Raw genomic sequence first — 23,153 nt, 5'->3', positions numbered from 1 at the left:
AGGTTTCAGGGCGGGGTTTCTAACACCGGCTCACTGTGACATCACAGTTTACAAGCTGGGTGTGGGTATATGCCTGGAGGGGGGCCGTGGGTGGAATAAATTAAAACAGACCGTTTTGGGAAATCCAAGGACATACAACTGGAATAGGTGCAGATTCTGGAAGATCTAGAAAGCTTTCTGTGTGGGTTATCATGTGTAGCTACACATCTGAGAAAAAAATTGCTTCAATTTTGTTGGACCTTTTGGAACAAATTCATCCTAAAAATGAGGTACGATTGGAGATTTTTTTTTCTCTGAACATTACAGGAGTTTGTCTTGTTTTTCATCCATTACGCATCTTTGTCGTCTTTGTGAGCGACTCTGCTGCAGCTTGTTGACACACATGTTCTGCGGCATCCATAAAGCTTCATGCTTTGTCTTTCCATCCTAATTAAAAGACAAAATGCTTCAAATGAGAGCCTAAAAGCCACATTTTCAACAGCTGTGACAACCCCACCCCCACAAAAATACAACAAGTTTGACCCAAACCACAAAAGACACAGAAGAAGAAAAGAAGCTAAAATGAGACGAGTGAAGGTTCTTTCTTTGAATGCAACATCAAACTTTGCCTTGAAATGGCCACATTGCATGCGTTGTAACGTTGCATGCATGCAAAGAAGGAAGTATTCACACAAAAAAAGTTAGAAACCTCATTAGAAAGCATGTAAGACAACATGTGATCTTCAAGGAAAGTCTGAGATCTGAAATAAGAACTAAGCTTGAGCTGCACTCTATCATGGATGTTGTAGAATATATTTAACATGTAAATGGAAACATGGAAAATAACCTCTGTAATTGGTAACCTCACCAGAGCTTTAAATGGAGTGTAAAGAGGAAAACATACAGTATAGTATTTTACACTAAGCTGTGGCGATATACAGTAATTTGCTGTGGCGCTAAGATACAATTGTAGGTCCCCCATCCTTGCCTTTTGCTATCAACCGCAACCGCACACGTCACTATGGGTTTGATATAAACATTCTTTGTGTGTTTAGCGTCTATGACTGGCGGAACTGTAATGAGATGTGTTGTGTCGGGGGGGGGGGGGGGGGGGGGGCGATTTTATGGTGGGACCCGGTTTTATAATGACTGTTATTACCACTCTTAAAACACTCACATGCACTTATATGCTATATTTCAATTTTGAACTCATCCACTGGAATATACAATATAGAGTCATCCCTCCCCACATTACTCTACCGCGGTTTTTCAAACATAATTCGTGCCGTTTAGCAGGTGAATGTGTCCTATTAGTCAAAAATATGCACGTTGAAGCAAAATTGTCCGTAGTTTTAGCCTAAATGCAGTATTTTCAAGCATTAAAAAATCACTAAATTAACAAAAACACAAATAGAAGACACCGAAAGACGGATATATTACTGTCATGACCTTTGGGTGTCGTAATGTTGCTCTTCAAATTTCTGATGTTAGTGAATGCACCTTGCTCTTAGGAGGAAGTGTTGTTGCAGGAGAGAGAGAGCGAGGATTCGATAAGTGTGCGAGCTAAACCGTGTTATGTGTTGGTATTAAGCACTCCTATTGACCTTAAGGTTGGCAATAAAAGTTTAAATAGACGTCTGACTGTACCTGTGTGACTCTATTAGAGCGCTACATTCAATTAGCCACCGCAAGAAGTCCCGGAAGCATAACAAGAAACTCTTCCATGCTAATGTATACATCATTGTTTGATTTAGCCTAACTTGATTAGTCATGCCTGGAGAGTAAGGCGCGGGGTTGACGTCATGACATCAAGAGGAAGTGACGTTGATTCTCGTCTGGAGCAGAACTTGAAGCATCAAACGGGACAAACTGGATTGGAAGGCACAGTCATAACTCCACCCTGGTGGAAGATGAAAAAAAACCCAATATAACACTGCATTTGATCTAATTTAATCCTCTGCACACAAGTCCTTGAAGTATCCTTCACAAATACACTACAGTCACCCTCAACAGCGCAGAGATAAAACATTTACATCTTTGAGTTCTGCTCATTGCTCAAGATTGATATTTATTTTTATTGTATAGAAACAGGTGGTGCATATCAACAACCGCAATGGTAGAAAGGGCGTGTGTGGAATGGAACATTAATTTTCAGGTCATCCTGTTGAGTAACATTGTTTGTTTCCACAACAGGTTTGTTACTTTGCAGATGTATGCCAGAAGCCTTTACCTTCTTTAACCTATTGAAGGGATCACATCAGAAGTCTTTTCACAGTCAAGAAGGAAACTTAAGAATAACATTGAATATAAAAACACAACAGTTCCTTCGTGAAGCTACCGTCGGCTACCTACCAAACATTACAAATGAAACACATACACAACAACTACCCACAAACATTACCGAGACAGATTATTATTATTATTTTCTTTCCCAATTAAAACATGGTAATATGGGAACAGGTTCAACACAGACTATCTGGATTTGTGGAATTTAAATAGGCCTACTTTTTTTGAACATGTTGAATTGTGCACCTTAAGTGTAAACGTCTTCATGCGCTTTCTGCAGTTTCCATCATAAGGCTAATATGGAAAGCGGTCATGTAATTGTGGTCACTGAGCTGCAAACTTTTGACTCAGCTTAACAAGTCGGTGGATAGCAGGTGGCATTATTAAGTAGGATTTCTCATGGGAGCTTCACCTCGCCTCGGTGGTCCGTGTGCAGTGTACCCAATGATTTGTTTGACTTGTTTATTAAGTGAAAATTCCCATGCTTGTCAGCGACTTCGTGTATGTAGTATTCGTTTCCATGCAGCGTCAAATGAAACACGCATGCATGATCAGTTTGCATGTGATGTCATACCCACCATAAGAAAACATAACTGGAATTACATTTCAGTCTGAGACATCCCCATCATTTGCATTCCACTTAAATACCACAAACAGGTTTTGCCCCGTACTGACACCGTGCTGTCTGCAGACGCTTTACGAGACCGTTCGAGCCACTTCAGACAACGTACAGTAAGTGTGTGATTGACATTGTAATCCCTATATAAATGTTGCATTTTTTTTTAACAGAACAGATTTTCATGTGCAATCCAAACTGAAATGCTATTATGTACCATTGAAAACTAATTTGACCAATTAGTTTGACAATTTACCCTCCGGATAAAATTGCTGTCTTCACAAATGCAATGCTGGAAAACTCAAAACTTACTAAAACATTTCACTGACTGTATTGAATGTACTATGAGACAATTCCCACTATTCCAAATGAATGTGTTATCCATAGGACCGCCAATCCATCCGAGATGAATATGGCATTTATCAAGGCTGCACGGGAGCACTATATGAGCCTGTCTCAGGGAGACAAATGTCAGGTGACTTATATCTGGATCGACGGCACTGGAGAGGGACTTCGCAACAAAACCCGGACCTTTGATACCGAACCACAAAGTGTAGAAGGTGAATATTTGTGTTTAGGTTTTTCAGTATTGTTAAAACTGAGGATACTGGAAGTACAACTTTTGTTTTCCCATGGAGAGGACATCTGAATATGTTGTGCTAAAAGGAAAAATATGATCTCTTCAGATATTCCTGAATGGAACTTTGATGGGTCAAGCACGTACCAGTCGGAAGGCTCCAACAGCGACATGTACCTCATCCCAGTGCGTATGTTCCGAGATCCATTTACCTGTGACCCCAACAAACTGGTTCTCTGCGAAGTTCTTCGATACAATCGCCTCCCTGCAGGTACCTTTGGCCCTTTTTTAGAGGTGGTGTATTCTGGCAAATTCTGGAGAGAAGCCGTGTAAGTGTGTCTGATTTGTTTAGAAACAAACCATCGGATGAGCTGCAAGAAAGTGATGGATCAGGTCAAAGAACACAGGATATGGTTTGGCATAGAGCAGGAATACACGCTCTTAGGAACAGATGGACATCCGTATGGTTGGCCTCAGAAAGGATTCCCAGCACCCCAAGGTCCGTATATTACGATATGCTGAACCATATTGCCTTGCTTAGTCTTCTGTTCCACCGATTTAATAAAAGGCTGAAAAGATCTCACATGACCAAATCCAGATGAAGAAAAGTATGCTTACCTGCAAATCTCTCCATCACACCATTCACATATTCATCAATCCACCAATCCATCTATCAATCATCAATCCAACTATCTAGCTATTCATCCATCCAGCAATCCATGCTTCTGTCCATCTATCCATTCATCCATTTATCCGTCTCTCCGTCAAGCCATCCAGCCATCAAACCATCAATTCAGCTTTCGACGCATCCATCCATCAATGTATCAGTACATCCATCCATCGATCAATCAATCTCTCATTCATTCATCTGTCGATCCGTCTATTCATCTGTCTATGAAACCATCCATTCATCCATCAATCCATCCGTCAGCTATCCCTCTATCCAACAATGAATGCATCTGTCCATCCATCTATCCATCAATATATATCCATTCATCTATCTGTCTATCCATCAAACCATCCATCAATCTATCCATTCATCAATCTGTTCATCCATCCAGCAATCCATGCTTCTGTCCAGCTATCCATTCATCCATTTATCCGTCTCTCCATCAAGCCATCAAACCATCAATTCAGCTTTCTACGCATTCGTCCATCAATGTATCAGTACATCCATCCATCGATCAATCAATCTCTCATTCATTCATCTGTCGATCTGTCTATTCATCGGTCTATGAAACCATCCATTCATCCATCAATCCATCCGTCAGCTATCCCTCCATCCAACAATGAATGCATCTGTCCATCCATCTATCCATCAATATATCCATTCATCTATCTGTCTATCCATCAAACCATCCACCCATCCATCAATCTATCCATTCATCAATCTGTTCATCCTTCAATCCGTCCATCCCCCCCTCGATGAAGATATTGAAAAACCTTCTTCCTCACTTCTTTTAGGTCCCTACTACTGCTCGGTGGGGACGGGCAAAGCGATTGGACGGGACATTGTGGAGTGTCACTACAAGGCGTGTCTCTACGCAGGGATCAAAATCTTTGGAACCAATGCAGAAGTGATGCCATCCCAAGTAAGAGTGGAGAAACATTCGATTTGTAGACGTATGTATTACAGAAAGACAGGGACGGTGCATGGCAGTAAGACTAGCAACGGACATGAATGAAGAAACAAACCAATCAGTAATCTTGACAAAAGGTGAAGGCATAAAGTGCTTCAGGGCTTAAGTGGTTAGGCGTTAAAGTACTTGAATGCTGAAGTGCGAAAATACGAGGTGCTCAGGTATCAAAACCTGCTGGTGTTTATAAAGTTTTGACATATTTCTTACACATATTTCTTACAAACCCATTGGTTAAAAAATAGATTTATATTACATTTTGGCTTTATCCCCATAATATTTTGACTTTATTCCCACATTCCCTTTAAAATAATGTATTTTAAATAATAATATTATTAGTGGGGCGGCACGGGGGTCTAGTGGTTAGCGCACAGACCTCACAGCTAGGAGACCAGGGTTCAATTCCCCCCTCGGACATCTCTGTGTGGAGTTTGCATGTTCTCCCCGTGCATGCGTGGGTTTTCTCCGGGTACTCCGGTTTCCTCCCACATTCCAAAAACATGCTAGGTTAATTGGCCACTCCAAATTGTCCATAGGTATGAATGTGAGTGTGAATGGTTGTTTGTCTATATGTGGCTGTATATGTCGCCTCTCGCCCGAAGACAGCTGGGATAGGCTCCAGCACCCCCCGCGACCCTCGTGAGGAAAAAGCGGTAGAAAATGAATGAATGAATATTATTAGTGCAAAAAGGCTGGTACTGTTTTACATTGTTTCTTCATTCTGTTCTATTCAGTGGGAGTTCCAAGTGGGTCCCTGCGAGGGCATTGAGATGGGAGATGAACTGTGGGTTGCCCGCTTCCTGTTGCACCGTGTGTGTGAAGATTTTGGGGTCATTGCAACACTAGACCCCAAACCGATGAAGGGAAATTGGAGCGGTTCCGGTGCACACACCAACGTCAGCACCGAGCACATGAGGGAAGAAGGAGGTCTGCAGTGAGTAAACAATTCTCTGGAATTGTTATTGTAAAGAGGCGGCACGGCGGTCTAGTGGTCACAGCTAGGAGACCAGGGTTCAATTCCACCCTCGGCCATCTCTGTGTGGAGTTTGCATGTCCTCCCCGTGCATGCGTGGGTTTTCTCCGGGTACTCCGGTTTCCTCCCACATTCCAAAAACATGCTAGGTTAATTGGCGACTCCAAATTGTCCATAGGTATGAATGTGAGTGTGAATGGTTGTTTGTATATATGTGCCCTGTGATTGGCTGGCGACCAGTCCAGGGTGTACCCCGCCTCACGCCCGAAGACAGCTGGGATAGGCTCCAGCACCCCCCGCGACCCTCGTGAGGAAAAAGCGGTAGAAAATGAATGAATGAATGTTATTGTAAAGTGTTCAGTTTTGCAGAGCAAGCAATTTTCCGTGACTTGCTTCTTCCTTCTGATGACAGATACATCGAGCAGGCCATTGACAAACTTAGCAAAAAACACATGGAGCACATCAAGGTGTACGACCCACACGGAGGTCAGGACAACGTGAGGCGTCTCACGGGTCATCACGAGACCTCCAGTATCAACGAATTCTCCGCCGGAGTCGCCAACCGAGCCGCCAGCATCCGGATTCCTCGCCAGGTTGGCCAAGAGAAGAAGGGCTACTTTGAGGACCGCCGCCCTGCAGCGAACTGCGATCCGTACCTTGTGACCAAAGCCATAGCAAGCACCTGCCTGCTGGATGATGTGGAGCAAGTCAAGGGCAGTTAGACATAGCCTAGTGTCTTTCTTCCTTCTGGCAATATTTAAAACAACACTTGTACAGCAATTATTTACAGTGCAGCTTCAAACTATTATTTTACGGTGTGCTATTGTGATCGCCAACAACGGTATATTACTGTAAAAATATTACAGTACTGTGTTGTAGAGACTATAAACATTACAGTAATATACTGGGATTTTTCAGTTCTCAATTCACAACTTACTACTGTAAAATTACACTAACAATTTCCCTGTTAAATTACAGAAAATTTACAAAGAATATAAATCACACAAGGGCGGCACGGCAGTCGAGTGGTTAGCGCGCAGACCTCACAGCTAGGAGACCAGGGTTCAATTCCACCCTCGGCCATCTCTGTGTGGAGTTTGCATGCGTGGGTTTTCTCCGGGTACTCCGGTTTCCTCCCACATTCCAAAAACATGCTAGGTTAATTGGCCACTCCAAATTGTCCATAGGTATGAATGTGAGTGTGAATGGTTGTTTGTCTATATGTGCCCTGTGATTGTCTGGCCACCAGTCCAGGGTGTGTAAAAAGCAGTAGAAAATGAATGAATGAATGAATGAATGAATAAATCACACAAATGTTTATTTAAACGGGCAGTGTCAACATGAATACTGTTACTGTAAAATACAATGAGAATAATCAACCGTTAGATGTCCCAGATAAACAAACTACAGAAATTATTCAAATGCATGTAAAAGACCTAAAGACATGAAAACACAACAAAACTGTTTCCATACTATTTTTTTACATAGTGTCTTATCTTACCATATTGAACTTTACCTTAGATCAAACAATTGGGCTGAATACGGAAGCAACCAATACACGGCAAATACAGTAAGTCGGTTCGGAAATGATTTGACTTTCCTTGGTGGAGTTATTGGCGAAAAACGCCTCGTCCATTGAGTTTGCATTGTAGGAGGCAGCAGTACATTAAAGTGACCACTAGATGGCGGTATAGTGTTAGGATTAGGTATAGAGGTGGAGGAGGTTTTGGTAGCTGCTACCATCTTGAAATAACTGGAGAACGGTACGTCCTATCAAGAGGAGCCCAAGGCCGAACCACCCCCCTTAAGCAGGCACGGGCTTTCGTTTGGGACCACCCCCGACTTCCTGTGACCACCGGAAGTAGGAGATGGTGGTATTTACCAAGTAGAATAGCAGTAAATAATAATAAAGGGTTAGGTGTTAGGGTAGGGTTAGGGTTTAGGGTTAGGGGGTTAGGGGGGTTAGGGTTGTTAGGGGTTAGGGATTAGGGTAGGGTTAGGGGTTAGGGTAGGGTTAGGGGTTAGGGTTAGCACGTGTGTTAACAACCAATGAGTGAGGAGGCTTCTCACCTCACAGCCCGGACTGACGAAGCGGTCATCAGGGTCAATCCCTCAAGGTCGTCTCTTCCTCCAACACTTCTATGGCTTGTTTTCACAGGATGGCATTCTGTTCATTAAGTCACATGGCAACATGGTTCAACTTACAGTAGCAACGCTGGATGGTCTTTAAAAGCAACTTTGAAAGGAGCGGCGTTCCTCAAGGATAGATACTACGACCACAACTATTTCCTTATCCAGAGGACAGTGTCAAGTAAAAACTGAGTGTTTTTTTTCTTTGTAAAGGTAGTACAGTTGGCAGGCAGCTGTACATTTCTGAAAATATGACCTGGGCACATTAGTACTTAAAAAAAAATACAAGAATTTATTTATTCGGGTAAAATGGTAATAAAAAAATTGAGAATCCTGATCTTCATATTAATATCAATAAAATCGTGATTAAAATAACTGCAACTGCAACTGCAAAACAAGTTTTCCATTTCCATTCCTTTTAACACAACTTCCGTTCTCGTAACTTAACAACATATCCAGTTTTTTTTTAATGTCCAACTGTGTAACTTTGGTCTGTAGAACTTTACACTTTTCAGTAACTTAATGAATCCTTTCTTTTATTCTTAGAATTTACAATTCGATTCTGCCAACTTTGTTAATATTTAACTTCAGCATTACTGTAAATTAGCGTTTAATGTACTACTTTTTTCCCCCCCATCTTCACAATTTTACTCCAGGAATTTGACTGCTCCTGTGCTTTTCTTGATAACTTGCAATCACATTCTTGTATATTAAAATGGGAGGTCTTAAACAAAAAAACGTTTTCCTCTTTACAACTCAATATCCTTTGAAACTTCTTACGGATTACACCATCTTACTCCTGCAAATTACAATTTGATTTGACTAGCACATTATATACTTTTGTGTACTCGTAATTGTTCTTGTACACCCTACAATCCCTCCACACATGACAAGACACTCATACAGTATCTATGCAATTACAACAATAAAAGGCGCAAAGCGGTGGCGGTCTCTTGGTTTCATCAAAAGCTGTGCAGTTTGAATTTATTGTAATCTAAATTTACATCTTTTTCTTAAAAAAAAAAAAAAAAGAAGAAAGTCTGCCCCATGTCTTAGAACCATATTTAAACCCAAAAACTCCATATACATCTTGTATAGTACACAGGAGGGCTCTAGTAGGCATGAAGGTGGCGAGATTCGTCAAAAGGCTCAAAAACAAACATGAATAAATACAAAGTGCTATCCTTAGCAGAAAAAAAACAAGGTCTTCTACCTTGGAAAAGAAAGAAAAACAGAACTCAAACGTGTACAAAAGTGAGTAAAACCGCTTAAAGGAGCATCTGCACTCGTCTATGTGTTACTGAACATAGGTCGACCCCCCCAAAACAAACGTTTTGATGTGCGTAGTCAGGAGCGGCTTTTCTTCATCAACGCAACTCCTTATTTCATAGGCATCCAAGGAACACTAACTAGCTTCCAATAGTTAGCATGTCAGTTTCATCTTTAAGAAAAAACTTTGGGGGTCGTTTTTTTTGGGGGGGGGGGGGGGGGGGGGTGTTCCATTTTCATGACAAGGTCATTAAAATGTCATGCACGCTGCAAAGAACTGCATGCTAAGTAGTTAAGGTAACCCATCCAAGCACTTTTTATTTGATTTAATAGTCAGAAACACACACAGCAGCTTGGTCAGAGGGGGGCGGGGGGGTGACGTCCTCTTGACTTGACTCAATATGGAGTATTTATAGGTGGGGCGGTGGAGGGGCGGGATGTGTCACAGGAAACAATGGCTGGCTGCGGCCGCCTGTACCATTTTCACTGAAGAAACGAAAACGGAATTGATTATCACCTTCATATATATTTTTTATATATATATTTATATATAGATTTATAGATGTCTTTACTCTCACTCGCTCAGTTGCTATGACCCCCCACTTTGCTTGCTCTGCTTCATTTTTGCTTACAAAAAATGGTGACAGGCCTGAAATTACAATCACCAAAAAAAAATAAACCGGATGGGGGTAAGAAGTCGAGGGTCGGGGACGGGGTGTCGCTTTGCTGCTGTCCGGCTGTCCATCACTGACAGTTGCAGCAGGGGGGACACAGTCTGCTCGACACCCGGACATCAAAGAGGCGGCGGCGGAGGCTCCTTCCCCGTGGAGGCGCTCTCGCGGAGCTGGAGGTTCTCCAGCGCCACGTCTAAAGGCATGACGTCCACGCAGCCCATGGCCCCGAAGTCGGCGAAGTCTCGCCGCTCGTCCTCGTCCGAGGAGGAGCTCTCCTCGTGCATCAGCGTGGACAAGAGCAGCTCCTGGACGAAGAGACTGCGGTCGGCGCGCTCGCCTTCCAGGAACTGACGCTCGGCCTCGGACATCTTGGGCTCATTCAAGCTGCACAGAGGAATGGATCCCAATTGGTGTGAACACACTATGTCTTCAGTACAGCAGACTAGTGACACCTGCTGGCTGGGAGGTCTTGCCTGTCATATAGCTGGCCTGTAATAACTCATATACAACACTAACCCAAATAAAACTTTTCCTTTGATGTTTCTAATATGTCTACTGGTTGCCAAAGTTACAAACATGGGTATGTCAGAATATCAGAGACACCTCAACATAATGTAGACCACTTCTGCACAAATGCAAAGCACAATAATAAGCAGTTAAGTCACTGGTCCAAATACGGTATTTTTCATATTAAGTTACTTAACTCGAATATAAGACGTATATAGTTCAATTGCTGACCCCGATACATGATGGTATTTCTCATATTAATTTGCTGACCTGAATATAGGACGGCAGTTTTCGCTTGTTAAATTACTGACCCGAATACAAGACGGTATTTTTCATATTGTTCAGTTACTGTCCTGAATATAAGACGGTATTTTCCATATTGTTCAGTTACTGTCCTACATATAAGACGGTATTTTTCATATTGATCAGTTACTGTCCTACATATAAGACTGTATTTTTCATATTGTTCAGTTACTGTCCTACATATAAGACGGTATTTTTCATATTGATCAGTTACTGTCCTACATATAAGACGGTATTTTTCATATTGATCAGTTACTGTCCTACATACAAGACGGTATTTTTCATATTGATCAGTTACTGTCCTACATATAAGACGGTATTTTTCATATTGATCAGTTACTGTCCTACATATAAGACGGTATTTTTCATATTGTTCAGTTACTGTCCTACATTTAAGACGGTATTTTTCATATTGAAAAGTTAATAACCCCAATATAAGCTGGTTTTATACGTATTCTTCAGTGAAAGACCATAATATCAGATGGTTTTAGTCATACTGTTAAATTACAAACCCAAATATACGACAGATTTATATATGTTTGTGTTGACATTTACTTCAGTCGTTTATTTCAATGTTACTAAAACAATAAAGACGGAATTGTATATGCAGTGTCTTACTTACAGCGTATGTCTGCCACTCACCGTGCTAATAGGAACTGGGAGTTGTGGGATGACGACGAGGGGCTGATTTCGGCCGTGGCGCCCGTGTTGGCGGCGGCTGTGCTGGGCGGGGGGATGGCGGCGGCTCCGGCGGCCGAATTGCCTGGGTTGTTGCCACGCCTCGTGGAGTGGCGGCCCGTGTCCATCATCTGCTGCCGCGCGGCCTGCGCCTGCTGCCGCTCCAACTGCAGCTGCATCTGGAGCTGCTGCAGCTGCGAGGCCGACGGCCCCGAAGAGTTTATCTGCCCGCCCGCCGCGCGTCGCACGCCCGACAGTTGCGACAACAACTCTGAGAGAAGGAGACGGAAACGGAAACATGACTAACAAAAAGAACGAACAACACTGCAGAAAGCTGGACCTTGAACAGTTCAAACTGTTCATCAAACTCTGAACTGTACATATTACATAAAACATTCATTCATTTTCTACCGCTTATCCTCACGAGGGTCGCGGGGGTGGTGGAGCCTATCCCAGCAGGGTATACCCTGGACTGGTGGCCAGCCAATCACAGGTCACATATAGACAAAACCATTCACACTCACATTCATACCTATGGACAATTTGGAGTGGCCAATTAACCTAGCATGTTTTTGGAATGTGGGAGGAAACCGGAGTACCCGGAGAAAACCCACGCATGAACGGGGAGAACATGCAAACTCCACACAGAGATGGCCGAGGGTGGGACTGAACTCGGGTCTCCTAGCTGTGAGGTCTGCGTGCTAACCACTCGACCGCCGTGCAGCACTACACAAAACATATCGCCTAATAATAAGAGTAACATCAAGAATTGGTGTCATTTGATGGAAACCTATGGAGTGCAATACTGGTTGCAACCAGCAGAGGTGCTGTGGACTCTGTCTCAATTAGTTTGCTGTCTGAACAAGTACAGCATCATAGTCAATTGTGGGAAGTTCAGCTGCATCCACAGGCATTGTTGGTGGAAACAGGAGTTCAGAACATTCAGAGAGCCATTGCCAATCAATTGATTCATTATTGATTTTTCCTACAGTCAATCTTTCTTTCTATAATTAATTGCGGGAAAAAAATCAATTCTAATTAATTAGTTAAAGGTCAAAATGGCTTCAGGAATGCACCGTTGACTTCCACACTAAATGCAAATATTTCAAAGGCTTGACACTCTAACACGATTAGCCACCCGCTGCGCTCCGCCAACCAGATTCCCCGGAAAATTGAGCCCCAAAGCAAACATATCTGCCATGCACTCACCCGCGATGGGGTCCATTGCCTCTCTGTTGCTGGGGGTGTAGGTGGAGCTCTGCGATGACGAGGACGACAGCCCCCCAGTGGAGCCGCTGGTAAAGTGCATATTTGTGCGCCGTGCCCGGGGCCCGCCCAGTCCCCGCCCGGGGTGGAACATCCTACGTACGTGTCGGACACTGCTGGACTCATCTTGAACGGGGGGGTCCGTTAAGGCTGAAGAATCCGACTGCTGGGATTGCATTGTGCGATAAAAGCAGAGACATGCGTGCAGGCATTTGCATGCCAGTCGACGTTTTAAGTGGACTTCCGGGTTTTAATTGTCGCCAACAGAAGGATCAACATCTTTCAGCTTGTAACAAAAGGCAGCGAGGTAACCCTACGTGTTTTTACAAAGCTCACGATGTCATCAAAGCATTACATTGATGTTGGACAATCAGGTAATGGCTACACTCACCACCAACGTATATCAGTGATTCCCATACATTCATTTTTTCATCAAGCTTCAACACATCAAACCTTATCAGACACCTGAAAGGCCATCATGGCTACAATGCCTGAGGCTTGTTCCTATTGCCGCGGCATATCAAAGGTTTGCCAGAGATGACCGGAAGGCTAAAGTGATCTGGGATTTCACCAGATGACCGGCCATTTAACATACTTTAAAAGATACAAGCTAGTCGGCTAGTCAGCCCCTTGGCACCGTGGTGTGTAATTTTTTTTTCTTATAGTTGTGATTTGATATCGGTTGAATTAATGCCTATATTAGCCATTTGGCTAGGTAAAAATTGTAACTGGATGGAAAGTGTTGCCATTAAATGATGACAGTAGATGTGCACCGCCTGTACAACCTGTACCATTTTACAAATAAACATGGCTGCTAGCACGTGCATGTGCGTCTGTGGACACAAAGGATATTAAATCCCTGGGTGCTCGATGTTCAAGAGTGAGATGGGCTGTGAAGTCATCGGTGACATGGTTGGGATCCCCCCCAGGCAAGGCAGCGCATATTGGACAGATCTGAAACGAAACAATTTTTTTTTTTAAAGTACACAGTGAGACAGTTTCTGTCGCCGGTGATCCGTGTGGCTGATGACGAGCTGCTGTCATGTCTGCCACTCTGTCCGCCTCCTCCTGCTGCTGCTCCATATTTCATAACCCGCGTTAAAAAGGGACTGTTGGCAAGCGTGTCTACGAGCATTATACACTGCATATAAGCCACTCCCCACCTAACACACACACATCAGTTCTGTTTGTTGGCAGCTAATGATGGTGATTTGGCAAAGTTTTGCTAAGAAACCTGTACAAAATGCACATACACATGACATGTATGTAAATACATGTCAAGAGGAATATTACTATAATATGAAATATTGAGTTGTAATATAAATAAATCAATAAATGCCTTAAAATTATCTAATCTGTAAGACTATTTGAAATTGTTTTGGAGATTTACTGTAATAATTAAATAATAATTAAAAATGTTATAAAAACTAATCACAAGATTAAAGTGGCGACAATAATATCCAAACATTCACTCTGGTAGCAACATAACCATGATTTTTTGACACCAAATGGTCCTCGCTGGACTGCACACTCACCACCTCTGTGGACGTCTCTGCATGCTCGGAGGTGACGTGCTCTTGTAAGGACGTCTCCGTGAAGCCCATCTTCCCGCAGTAAGGACATGTGAACGCCTGGGGCTGCTCTACTGAGAAGGTATCTCCGCCGTAGTACAAATCTGCAAGGTGAGGCAAAGAGGTCCTAATTACCATCTGTCACCATCTTTTAAGTATGCTTGCCGAGACACTTAATTGGGTGCGCTTAATGAGATCTAGAACCAGAGACATTCTCCCGCATTGCCCAAATAGTAGCCTTTCCTCGATAAATGACTAGGTGCTCAAACGTCACATGTCAGACACCTCTTTTTTTTCCACTCAGTTAAAGAAATAACAGGTGGTTGGCATTATAGTACTTTAACTATGACTGATACTACCATATAAGGTATCAGTCTTCGGCCTTCTACTCTCTGCAGATGAGTAAACACCCCTGACCACAGTATGAGGAAATACGAGTTTACATTGGTTTAAAACCTGAAGTACTTCCTGACATGGCAGCAAACTCCAACCACAATAATAAACATAGAAAATAGAATGCAATAGAACGCAAAAGCTTACCATAGTCTACCCTGGTTAATATACACTGCATGGGATGCTCTGTGGTGTGTCGCGTCGTTGTGGCGCCGCTCTCGTAGCACGACGCACAGAGGTCGTAGTCGTAGCAGATGAGACACTTGAACCGTCTTCCTCGAAAGTTTCCCTTTAAACACGCGTCACAGCTCACACCTTTGGGACAAAAAAAAAAAAAAAAAACACACTCTTGTTTTTGGAGCCTCTGACTTTCCAGCGGACTTGGCACACCAACTCACAGTCCAGGGCTTTGATACCAGACATATAAAGTGAGCGCACTGCATCTTTTGTTTGGTGCCCATGGACGAAACAATGGAGTCCTCCCATTCAGTCAACATAACCTTCTTGTAGATTAAAAATACAGTGGAAGATCTGAGGTCAAAAGCTCATTCAAACACAACTTCCAGGTTTTCATTTAAGTAAAAAGGACAATACCTAAGACGAACGGTTTAACTCACAAAAATAAACACTTGCTCAAGATCACAGGAATAGCTCTTTATTCCCAAAGAGGGAGCAGCCTCAACGAAGGTTGTTGAAACAAGATTGTACAAAGAAAGAATAAGCAAACTCCAGAGTGCTTCTTTGTAAACATGTGGGACAATTAATCATTTTTTAAAAAGTGCCACGAATCACCGCATCATGCCTTCATCAAGCGTCACTTATGTATAATTTAAAAAAAAACATAAAAAATAAAAAAAGTGTTCCCCTGTTTCTCAACACGGTTAACTTACTTTTACACTTGGAAGACAGTTCAGACTGTCCCGATGTTACTTTAACAATAAAGGTTTTATTATAACTACTATACCCAGAGACTAAAATAGATTTTCAGGCAAAGACCTTCAGAATGAATTTATTCTGTCTGTAAACATAACTGAAGTTGGTTGGGCAGGTTTGAAGACTTTTCTTCTTCATTTTTGTCAAGCTGCTGCACCTCCTCTGACGTCTTTGATCATAATACTCATTTTTGGGGGCACAATTACTGTGGCATATACTAATGATGCTTAATATGAAGCATGTAAATATATAGTTTGGTTGATGGAATTGCTTATAAAGTGTAATGATAGCAAGTCAAAGTGTACATTGTGGAATATAACATTACTTTGAACGTGTGCGTACCGCTAATTGACTAAACCAATCAACAGGCATTACTAATCAATCACCTATCGGTGTTGATTAACGGTGGTTAAGTCTTATGTTTTTGATCAACTTAAAACATCCTCGCTGCTTGATTAGCACTTTATATCTTTTGAAATCAGTTATTTTGGTGACAATAAAGCCCCGACACTTTGTGGCACTTAAAATAAGACAACTTTCGTGCAGCCGAGCTCCTTCATCTTTCTTTTTGGGTTAGCTACCTAGCTAGCTAGTTAACATGCTGCCGTTGCGCACAACTTCCAAAGAAGCTGAAACATTTACAGCACTATTTTTATGACCGCTGACGACCGTTTTGTTTTAAAAAAGGAGTGACCAAAAACCGAGCAGCTTCTATGTGCGTTGTCTGTGCACAAACGGTGGACGTGTTGAAGACTTTTGCGGCCTGAGACTTGTGTCTTCTTGATGACAGTGCACTCGCCAACAGCGCTAATGTGACAAGACGCTACTATTAGCTCTCATACACGCGCCCGCTGCAAACCAGAGATCCGTGGTATATTTCACTGTATTTATGGTGTGAAAGCTGTGCTATTTCCAAAAGACAAACACGATAACATCCGTAACACTTTGCTTGCAAGCCATGCTAACAGAGCAGCACCTAGCAACGGCTAACTGCTAAGCTAGCTATGTTGTTGCCGTATCACTGCGGTAACGCTGAGTCAGTTTATAAGCATCTCCCCGCAGTTAGTTGACATTACGACGTATGTGTGTGCGTATAAATGTACGCCATGTAACTCTGAGTGTTTTGAGAGATTCCGGAAATATGCAGTGAATGGCGCCTTAGTCTCCTTAGCTTGACTAGCATCAAGCTAGTTAGTTAGCTAGCCAAGCAACCACAGCGCTGTTTATCAACTCACCCTCATGTCGGGACATCCTACAAACAACTACGCGGCCCTTCCCGGGGCTCCCCAGCGCCTCGAATGGTGCACTTTCAGTGGGAGATACTGTACAGGGGAAGCTTCCACTCTCGCCACCCTTTTTTCCAGCCAAGATGGATCCCCTGGCAGCTTACAGTTTGTTCTGCTTCCCCTCCCAGGCAGGCACTTATCACTTACTGCAGTCGACCGACGCTAGGGGGCGCTACTCCTGTGTGGAATCACAAGGCAACGCAAAAGGATTCCCACACGATATTGCCCCGTTTTATGGCTTATAGGCATCTCGAAACCAAACATTAGCTGAATGCTATACTCCACAATTATTTCATAAAATACGTAATCCAATTATATTATAAGATAATAATTCACAAACTTTCATGTAGGTTCGGGTTAAAGAATACAGCTATGTGCAATTGTAATTACCTTAATAACAAGGAAGGGGTAAAGTGAAACGAAAAAAAGAATTACATCAATTTAAATTAAACTTTATTCATCACATGATACACATACAAAAGAGTTTGCCTTTTAACAACGACAGATGTTTTATTTTAATTACTCATAGAATTGATCAAATTGTTATAATTTATGCACATTTTAATGTAGTGTTTCTGTTTACAGAATAATTTATATAGTTATTGAACTTAAAAGTTTAGATTTTAGATAATAAAAGTTACCATTTATCTGCATTTTCCATTTCATTTTGTACCAAAGGTACATTTTGTACCATAACACATCAAATAATTGACCTTTTTGGATTTATCTGGCAAGAAAGGTAAATAAAACTGGATAAGTAAAAAAAATATGAAGATAAAACATTGCAAATATGCATATTTGACAACAGTATAAGGAAAAGATCCACATATAAATCACAAGATAACACATGAGAACTTATTTGTAAAAAGCATTTATTTTTACACAGCGGGTTCAGTTACTAGCGTGCTGGCGAGGAAGCAAACCAGTGCATCACATTGAAGACTTCACAGCAGTGTTGAAGGCCGAAGTGCTTGCAAACGCTCACTTTATTGTTCCCACTCTCCTGGTTAGACTTGAAAAAAATAAAGTGATTCCAGACCACATTTATATGTCTATGCAAGCGAGCACACACACAAAAAGACACATTGTTGCCATACAACAACTTTAGAATGACTTTCTGTACAAACGAGTTGTGCTTAAAAGTGGAGGGCGTTAGCATTAAAAAGTCAGGAGAGCCAGGCCGTCTTCACTATGTACAAAATAATCTCTTTGGAACGCATTGCAAAGCTCTTCAAACAGAAACAACCTGAAATAATGCATTTTTTTAAGGTACCGCGCATGGTGTCACATTGGATGATAATGCTGCAAAATCACTCATATGCAACCGAAAAGTGGATACAAACCCACACATTTTCATTGGATAGTAGCCATACTCTCGTTTCCTCATCAAAACAAGACCATATCTCATATTTACATACTTGCATAAGTTGTAATTAGTGTCTACAGCATAAATCGAACACCTTAGCACCAACATATAAGGCAAGTGGGCGACATCTCTTAAATTACATGAATTATTGCAGAAAAAACAACATTTATGTACATTTTAAAGCTTTCAGTTTGTGAGCTGTTGTATTTACAGTACAATCCAAGGTGTTGATTTAAAGGCGAGTACTGTTTTTTTTGTATCTGTGTCAAAATAAATGCTCAGGTCAGTGTTTTGGAGCAAACAAGATGCGCTGCAACGCCAGCATGGATGATGCTCCAACATACATACAGTGTCTCCATATAAACAATGCGGATGTGTCTCTAAAGTTCACATATTCTGCTTTGTCTAGCCTGAGCGTGGCCATTTTGGATCTTTGTAGCAAAAAGTGCATAAAAAAAATTCCATCAAACATGAAAGTGCAGCAGTCAGAATGCACAACTTTGGCGTGTGTCAGTGATAGGCCCCGCCTCCTCTGAAGCCTTGATTGCTGTTGAAGACTACAAAAAAAAAAGAAAATAAAGTCTGGGACAAATATGGTTTTGTTCCCGTCCCGTGTGCCGTGTGTGCATGGCAATGGCTTGGTGTACTCCAGGTAGTCTTTGTGTGTGATCACACGTTTAAAAAAAAATAATTCTACAAGCAGTCACTTCCTGTTGAGAGGATGCCTCAATCCATCATGTCCTCCTTGGAGAGCTCCCTGGATTTTCTCTTAAAGAAGCCCATCTAGCAGAGCAGAAAATAACAATGGGGAAGTGTATGTTAATATTTCATGAGACATTAAATTTTTTTTAGCAGTGATTCTCAACTAGTGGATGTGTCAAAAATGAGCAAAAATATTAAATATAGTGCAGATGACTTGCTTTAGCCTTGATACTGTACATATATACAAATATTAATGGGTTATTATTATATTATTTGAATTGATTTTTATTAGAGATGTCTGATCGGTACTGATAATTATCGGCTCAATATCGGCAAGATAACAGTATCAGATTTCCCAATCATCAAAATCAATATTAAAAAAAATACCAGGTCTACAGAAGCAAATAACCCCAGGGGTCTCTGTTGTGCAATATATTAATTATTAATATATTTATTAATACATGATTACATGCTACGTTTTCCTCGTATGACTTCAATATATGTGATGCCAAAGTGCTGAAAGTAATGAAATTTGTACTATACAATAACTTTACCTTCCAAAGAGCAAAGATGACCAGGGCTAAGATCAGGAGACCTATCAGGATGCTGATGATGATGATCCATATAGGAATTCCTCCTAAACTCTCTTTGGAAACCTGGATCTTCACCTGATAAGCACACACGTCATTTCTTTATTATTTTTATACACACGCATACACTCTCTGACGTATTTTTGTTGTGTGAGACGGTGCTGCTGAAATAACAACTTGCAGACATGTTGACATTTTGAAAAGTGCTGACTCACACTTCTGGTGCTGTCACTGCTGCTCAGCACAAATAGATCTCTATTTCGGCTCCTCAAAGTGGCGTTCACCAGCATGTACAAACTGGAAAAGTCAGCCTGAAAGACAAAATAAATGAAGGTTTATACATATTTTTTTAAAGGAAATTAACAAACCATTACAATTTTTTGGTTCCCATTTTCACAAGGAAGTGACAATCACCACACTGCACTGTGTCGGGTTCCGACTACTACTGTTGATATCCCAACTGCGGGCTACTACGTTCACACACAGGAAATCCGGGGTCACCTGTCACTGAGCATGCCACACACTAAACATCCCACTTCTGGTGGTATGCTGATGCTTGGTAGCCTTCCCAACCTTTGGCTCACATAACCATAACCATCCCCCTTATGAATTTTAGAACTCTAAAACCCTGGTCTATTGTGTTGACATTCAGTTTACCCATCTCCAGAGTCAATCGGGTTCACTTCTGCCAAAAAGGGTTTCCAACTAAGCATCCCACTTCTTACACCCTTTGTCACGGAACTCTAGTAAGACCCTCAAACTGGATAAGAACAACCTGAAAAACCTGAACACTATTCACCGTCATCTGTGGTTTGTACCCCGACATTAACTAACCATCCCACTTCTGACACCATTTGTCTCATAACTCTGTAAAATCCAGAATTCAATTATTTGGTACAATATCGTGGCTGGTGGTTTGCTGATGCTTGGTAGCCTTCCCAACCTTTGGCTCACATCTAACCATCCCACTTCTGACACCATTTATCACAGAACTCTAAAACCCTGGTCTATTGTGTTGACGTTCAGTTTATCCATCTACAGCATGGGTCTAAAACTCAATTTACTTGGGGGCCACTGAAGCTAGGGTCTGGGTGAGACTGGGCCGCATCAGGTTTTCCCAAACCCCCCCCCCCCCCCCCATTTATTAAAAACAGAAAAATATACAAACTTTTTCAGTGCTTTGGTTCCGATTTTCTACAAGAAAAGCTCTGATAAAATATTCCACTGTTCTCAAATATCTTAATTTTTATTTTTCTGCACAAAATAAGATAAAAATAAATGAACAAATCAAGAATAAAGAAAATCAATCAATCAGTAATAAATAAATATAATAATAATAAAAAAACGGCAAATAATAAAAACTTAAGAAACCACATATAGTTGGTGGGTAGACAAATTGTTTTTTTCAGATTAAAATGAACAAAGCATTATTAGAGCCCTGTAGACATGACAAAACACGACTATAGTCACATTTATAATCTTTTTATTTACAACATATTGCGCAACTGCAGGGTCTTGAGACACATGCTAACTTGCAAACTAGAGAGCTAGCGACCTAAACGGTAGCCTCCAAGTTATTTCCTTTAAACTTAAAAAGCCAAAAACTTACCACTTCCACACGGATAGGGAGGATAACTATTAACAGTTATTTAACCTTTAACATGAACATTAATCAAACGTAATAATTTTTTCTGGGTACATGATACCATACAGCATCCATATCAAACTTGCGCGGGCCGCACTAACATTAAACTTTCATATCAAGGCGGGGGCCTCAAACTAGTGTCCTGCGGGCCACATTTGGCCCGCGGGCCGCGTGTTTGAGACCCCTGATCTACAGTCTATCGGGTTCACCTCTGCCAAAAAGGGTTTCAACCTGTGGCAGCTAAACATCCCACTTCTTACACGGTTTGTCAAGGAACTCTAGTAATACCCTCAAATTGGATAAGAATAACCTGAACACTATTCACCGTTAAGCTAAATCTGTGGTTTGTACCCCGACATTGACTAACCATCCCACTTCTGACACCATTTATCACAGAACTCTAAAACCCTGGTCTATTGTGTTGACATTCAGTTTACCCATCTCCAGAGTCTATCGGGTTCACCGCTGCCAAAAAAGGGTTTCAAACGGTGCCAGCTAAGCATCCCACTTCTTACACCCTTTGTCACGGAACTCTAGTAAGACCCTTAAACTGGATAAGAACCTGGCTCTACTGGCTTGAAAAACCTGAACACTATTCACCGTTAAGCTAAATCTGTACATCCCACTTTTGACACCATTTGTCAATGACTTTTGAAGATTAGTACACTCAACCTGGATTTAATGAAAAGGGTCTTAATATAATAAAAAAACAAATTCCAGAAAAAAAAATATCCAAATACAAAACCTAAATATTTTGTTTCTCCTACCCACCTTGATGAAGGTCGGCTTCCACACTCTGAACGTAACATTGACCTGGCTAACTTTGGCCTCTGGTAAGAAGCATTTGAACGACGTACAGGGAAGGTTCTCACAGCTCTGCGGGGCAAATCAAACACACCCCGTTGAGGTTGCAGGGATTTTGTCACTGGAACACAGAAAATAAAGTATCCATGCCACCCACCAAGAGGAAGACGCCGAGTGTTTCTTTGTTTGGATTAGGTTTTATGACATCCGGGTTAAGATTGAGTGGGTTGATCAAACCGGCAGCGTCGCATTTCACCTGCGAGGAGGACAGATATCCATTTTGATGCGACTATCTCCTATTTGTCTTCACTGGTGCGCCATTGTTCTCACCTTTGGGCTGGTGACGATGTGCGTCAAGTATAGTAGGTAGTTATTACGGGGGGACAGCTGGGGGTAGGTCACCCAAAGATCAAGCGGCGGGGTCACCGTCTCACCTGCCTTCTCCACCTGGATGAGCAAGAGACGCAATGTTAGATGGGGAACACAGAATCACACATTTTATACACTCCATATTGGCCACTTCATTAGGTACCCCTGGACGTGCTACTTGTGAAATGCAGTCTAATTGGGATGATATTATTATTATCAGAACTTTCTACTATTGATGAACAAAAGGTATTTTTTCATATTCATAATTGAAAGTGAAAAGCTGCAGAACACAAGTAGCAGGTTGTAAAAAACACTAAAACACCCCCCACCCCCACACCAATGGTTACCGTGTAGCTGATGTTAACCTCCTCGCCGATCATCCAGGTGTCGTTGAACACGCTGGAGTACTGCTCGCCCTCTTTCACCACCACGTGCTCATCCACGGGCCGCCTGAGAAGTGGCACACTTTAGTTCAGAAAAGTCCCCTGTGGCAAATATGCTAATTGAAGCAATGGGAGACACTCAAAGTGGCATGCGTAGAAGTAAACATCCACATGTGAATGCCATGAATGGTGCCCGTAAAATCCTCAACATGGACT

At 41.9% G+C, this 23,153-nt stretch overlaps 4 protein-coding genes across 5 annotated transcripts in view; 1 reads left to right on the top strand and 3 right to left on the bottom strand.

Moving 5' to 3' along the window:
• Positions 1 to 1,717, bottom strand: part of LOC131103521 (collagen alpha-1(XXVII) chain A-like) — a 72,178-nt gene extending 70,461 nt beyond the window's left edge. Inside the window, exon 1 of the mRNA XM_058049858.1 lies at positions 1,627 to 1,717. The gene's annotated coding sequence lies outside the window, so the exon portion shown is untranslated. The remainder of the gene's footprint in view (positions 1 to 1,626) is intronic.
• Positions 1,718 to 1,848: 131 nt separating this feature from the next.
• On the top strand, positions 1,849 to 6,934 carry LOC131103719 (glutamine synthetase-like). Its single transcript, XM_058050209.1, has 8 exons — positions 1,849 to 1,955; positions 2,923 to 2,997; positions 3,269 to 3,441; positions 3,568 to 3,729; positions 3,811 to 3,957; positions 4,923 to 5,050; positions 5,830 to 6,029; positions 6,481 to 6,934. Exons 3-8 carry the CDS (start codon positions 3,288 to 3,290, stop codon positions 6,788 to 6,790), a joined length of 1,101 nt encoding a protein of 366 aa, XP_057906192.1. The 5' UTR covers positions 1,849 to 1,955; positions 2,923 to 2,997; positions 3,269 to 3,287; the 3' UTR covers positions 6,791 to 6,934.
• A 2,777-nt stretch (positions 6,935 to 9,711) lies between these two features.
• On the bottom strand, positions 9,712 to 17,251 carry kcmf1 (potassium channel modulatory factor 1). Of its 2 annotated transcripts, none has more exons than XM_058064828.1 (7): positions 17,028 to 17,251; positions 15,007 to 15,174; positions 14,431 to 14,570; positions 13,748 to 13,849; positions 12,839 to 13,028; positions 11,594 to 11,900; positions 9,712 to 10,525 (listed from the first exon to the last, which is right to left on the bottom strand). In XM_058064828.1, exons 1-7 carry the CDS (start codon positions 17,041 to 17,043, stop codon positions 10,261 to 10,263), a joined length of 1,188 nt encoding a protein of 395 aa, XP_057920811.1. In that variant the 5' UTR covers positions 17,044 to 17,251; the 3' UTR covers positions 9,712 to 10,260. The 2 variants fall into 2 exon arrangements, with proteins under 2 accessions (XP_057920811.1, XP_057920812.1); XM_058064829.1 differs by having other exon boundaries at positions 9,714 to 10,525; positions 12,839 to 13,023; positions 13,749 to 13,849.
• A 562-nt stretch (positions 17,252 to 17,813) lies between these two features.
• The window catches only part of itga1 (integrin, alpha 1), a 36,379-nt gene continuing 31,039 nt past the window's right edge, over positions 17,814 to 23,153 (bottom strand). The window contains exons 24-30 of the mRNA XM_058064188.1: positions 22,902 to 23,004; positions 22,516 to 22,632; positions 22,343 to 22,441; positions 22,153 to 22,257; positions 19,952 to 20,047; positions 19,701 to 19,814; positions 17,814 to 19,227 (exon numbers count right to left, since the gene is read on the bottom strand). Of these exons, the coding sequence (XP_057920171.1) occupies positions 19,171 to 19,227; positions 19,701 to 19,814; positions 19,952 to 20,047; positions 22,153 to 22,257; positions 22,343 to 22,441; positions 22,516 to 22,632; positions 22,902 to 23,004 (691 nt within the window). The 3' untranslated portion in view covers positions 17,814 to 19,170. The remainder of the gene's footprint in view (positions 19,228 to 19,700; positions 19,815 to 19,951; positions 20,048 to 22,152; positions 22,258 to 22,342; positions 22,442 to 22,515; positions 22,633 to 22,901; positions 23,005 to 23,153) is intronic.

The sequence above is a fragment of the Doryrhamphus excisus genome, chromosome 2, assembly GCF_030265055.1.
Source record: "Doryrhamphus excisus isolate RoL2022-K1 chromosome 2, RoL_Dexc_1.0, whole genome shotgun sequence".
NCBI lineage: Eukaryota > Metazoa > Chordata > Actinopteri > Syngnathiformes > Syngnathidae > Doryrhamphus > Doryrhamphus excisus.
Note: the sequence above shows the minus strand (reverse complement) of the source record. Positions and strands in the feature narration are given on the sequence as shown.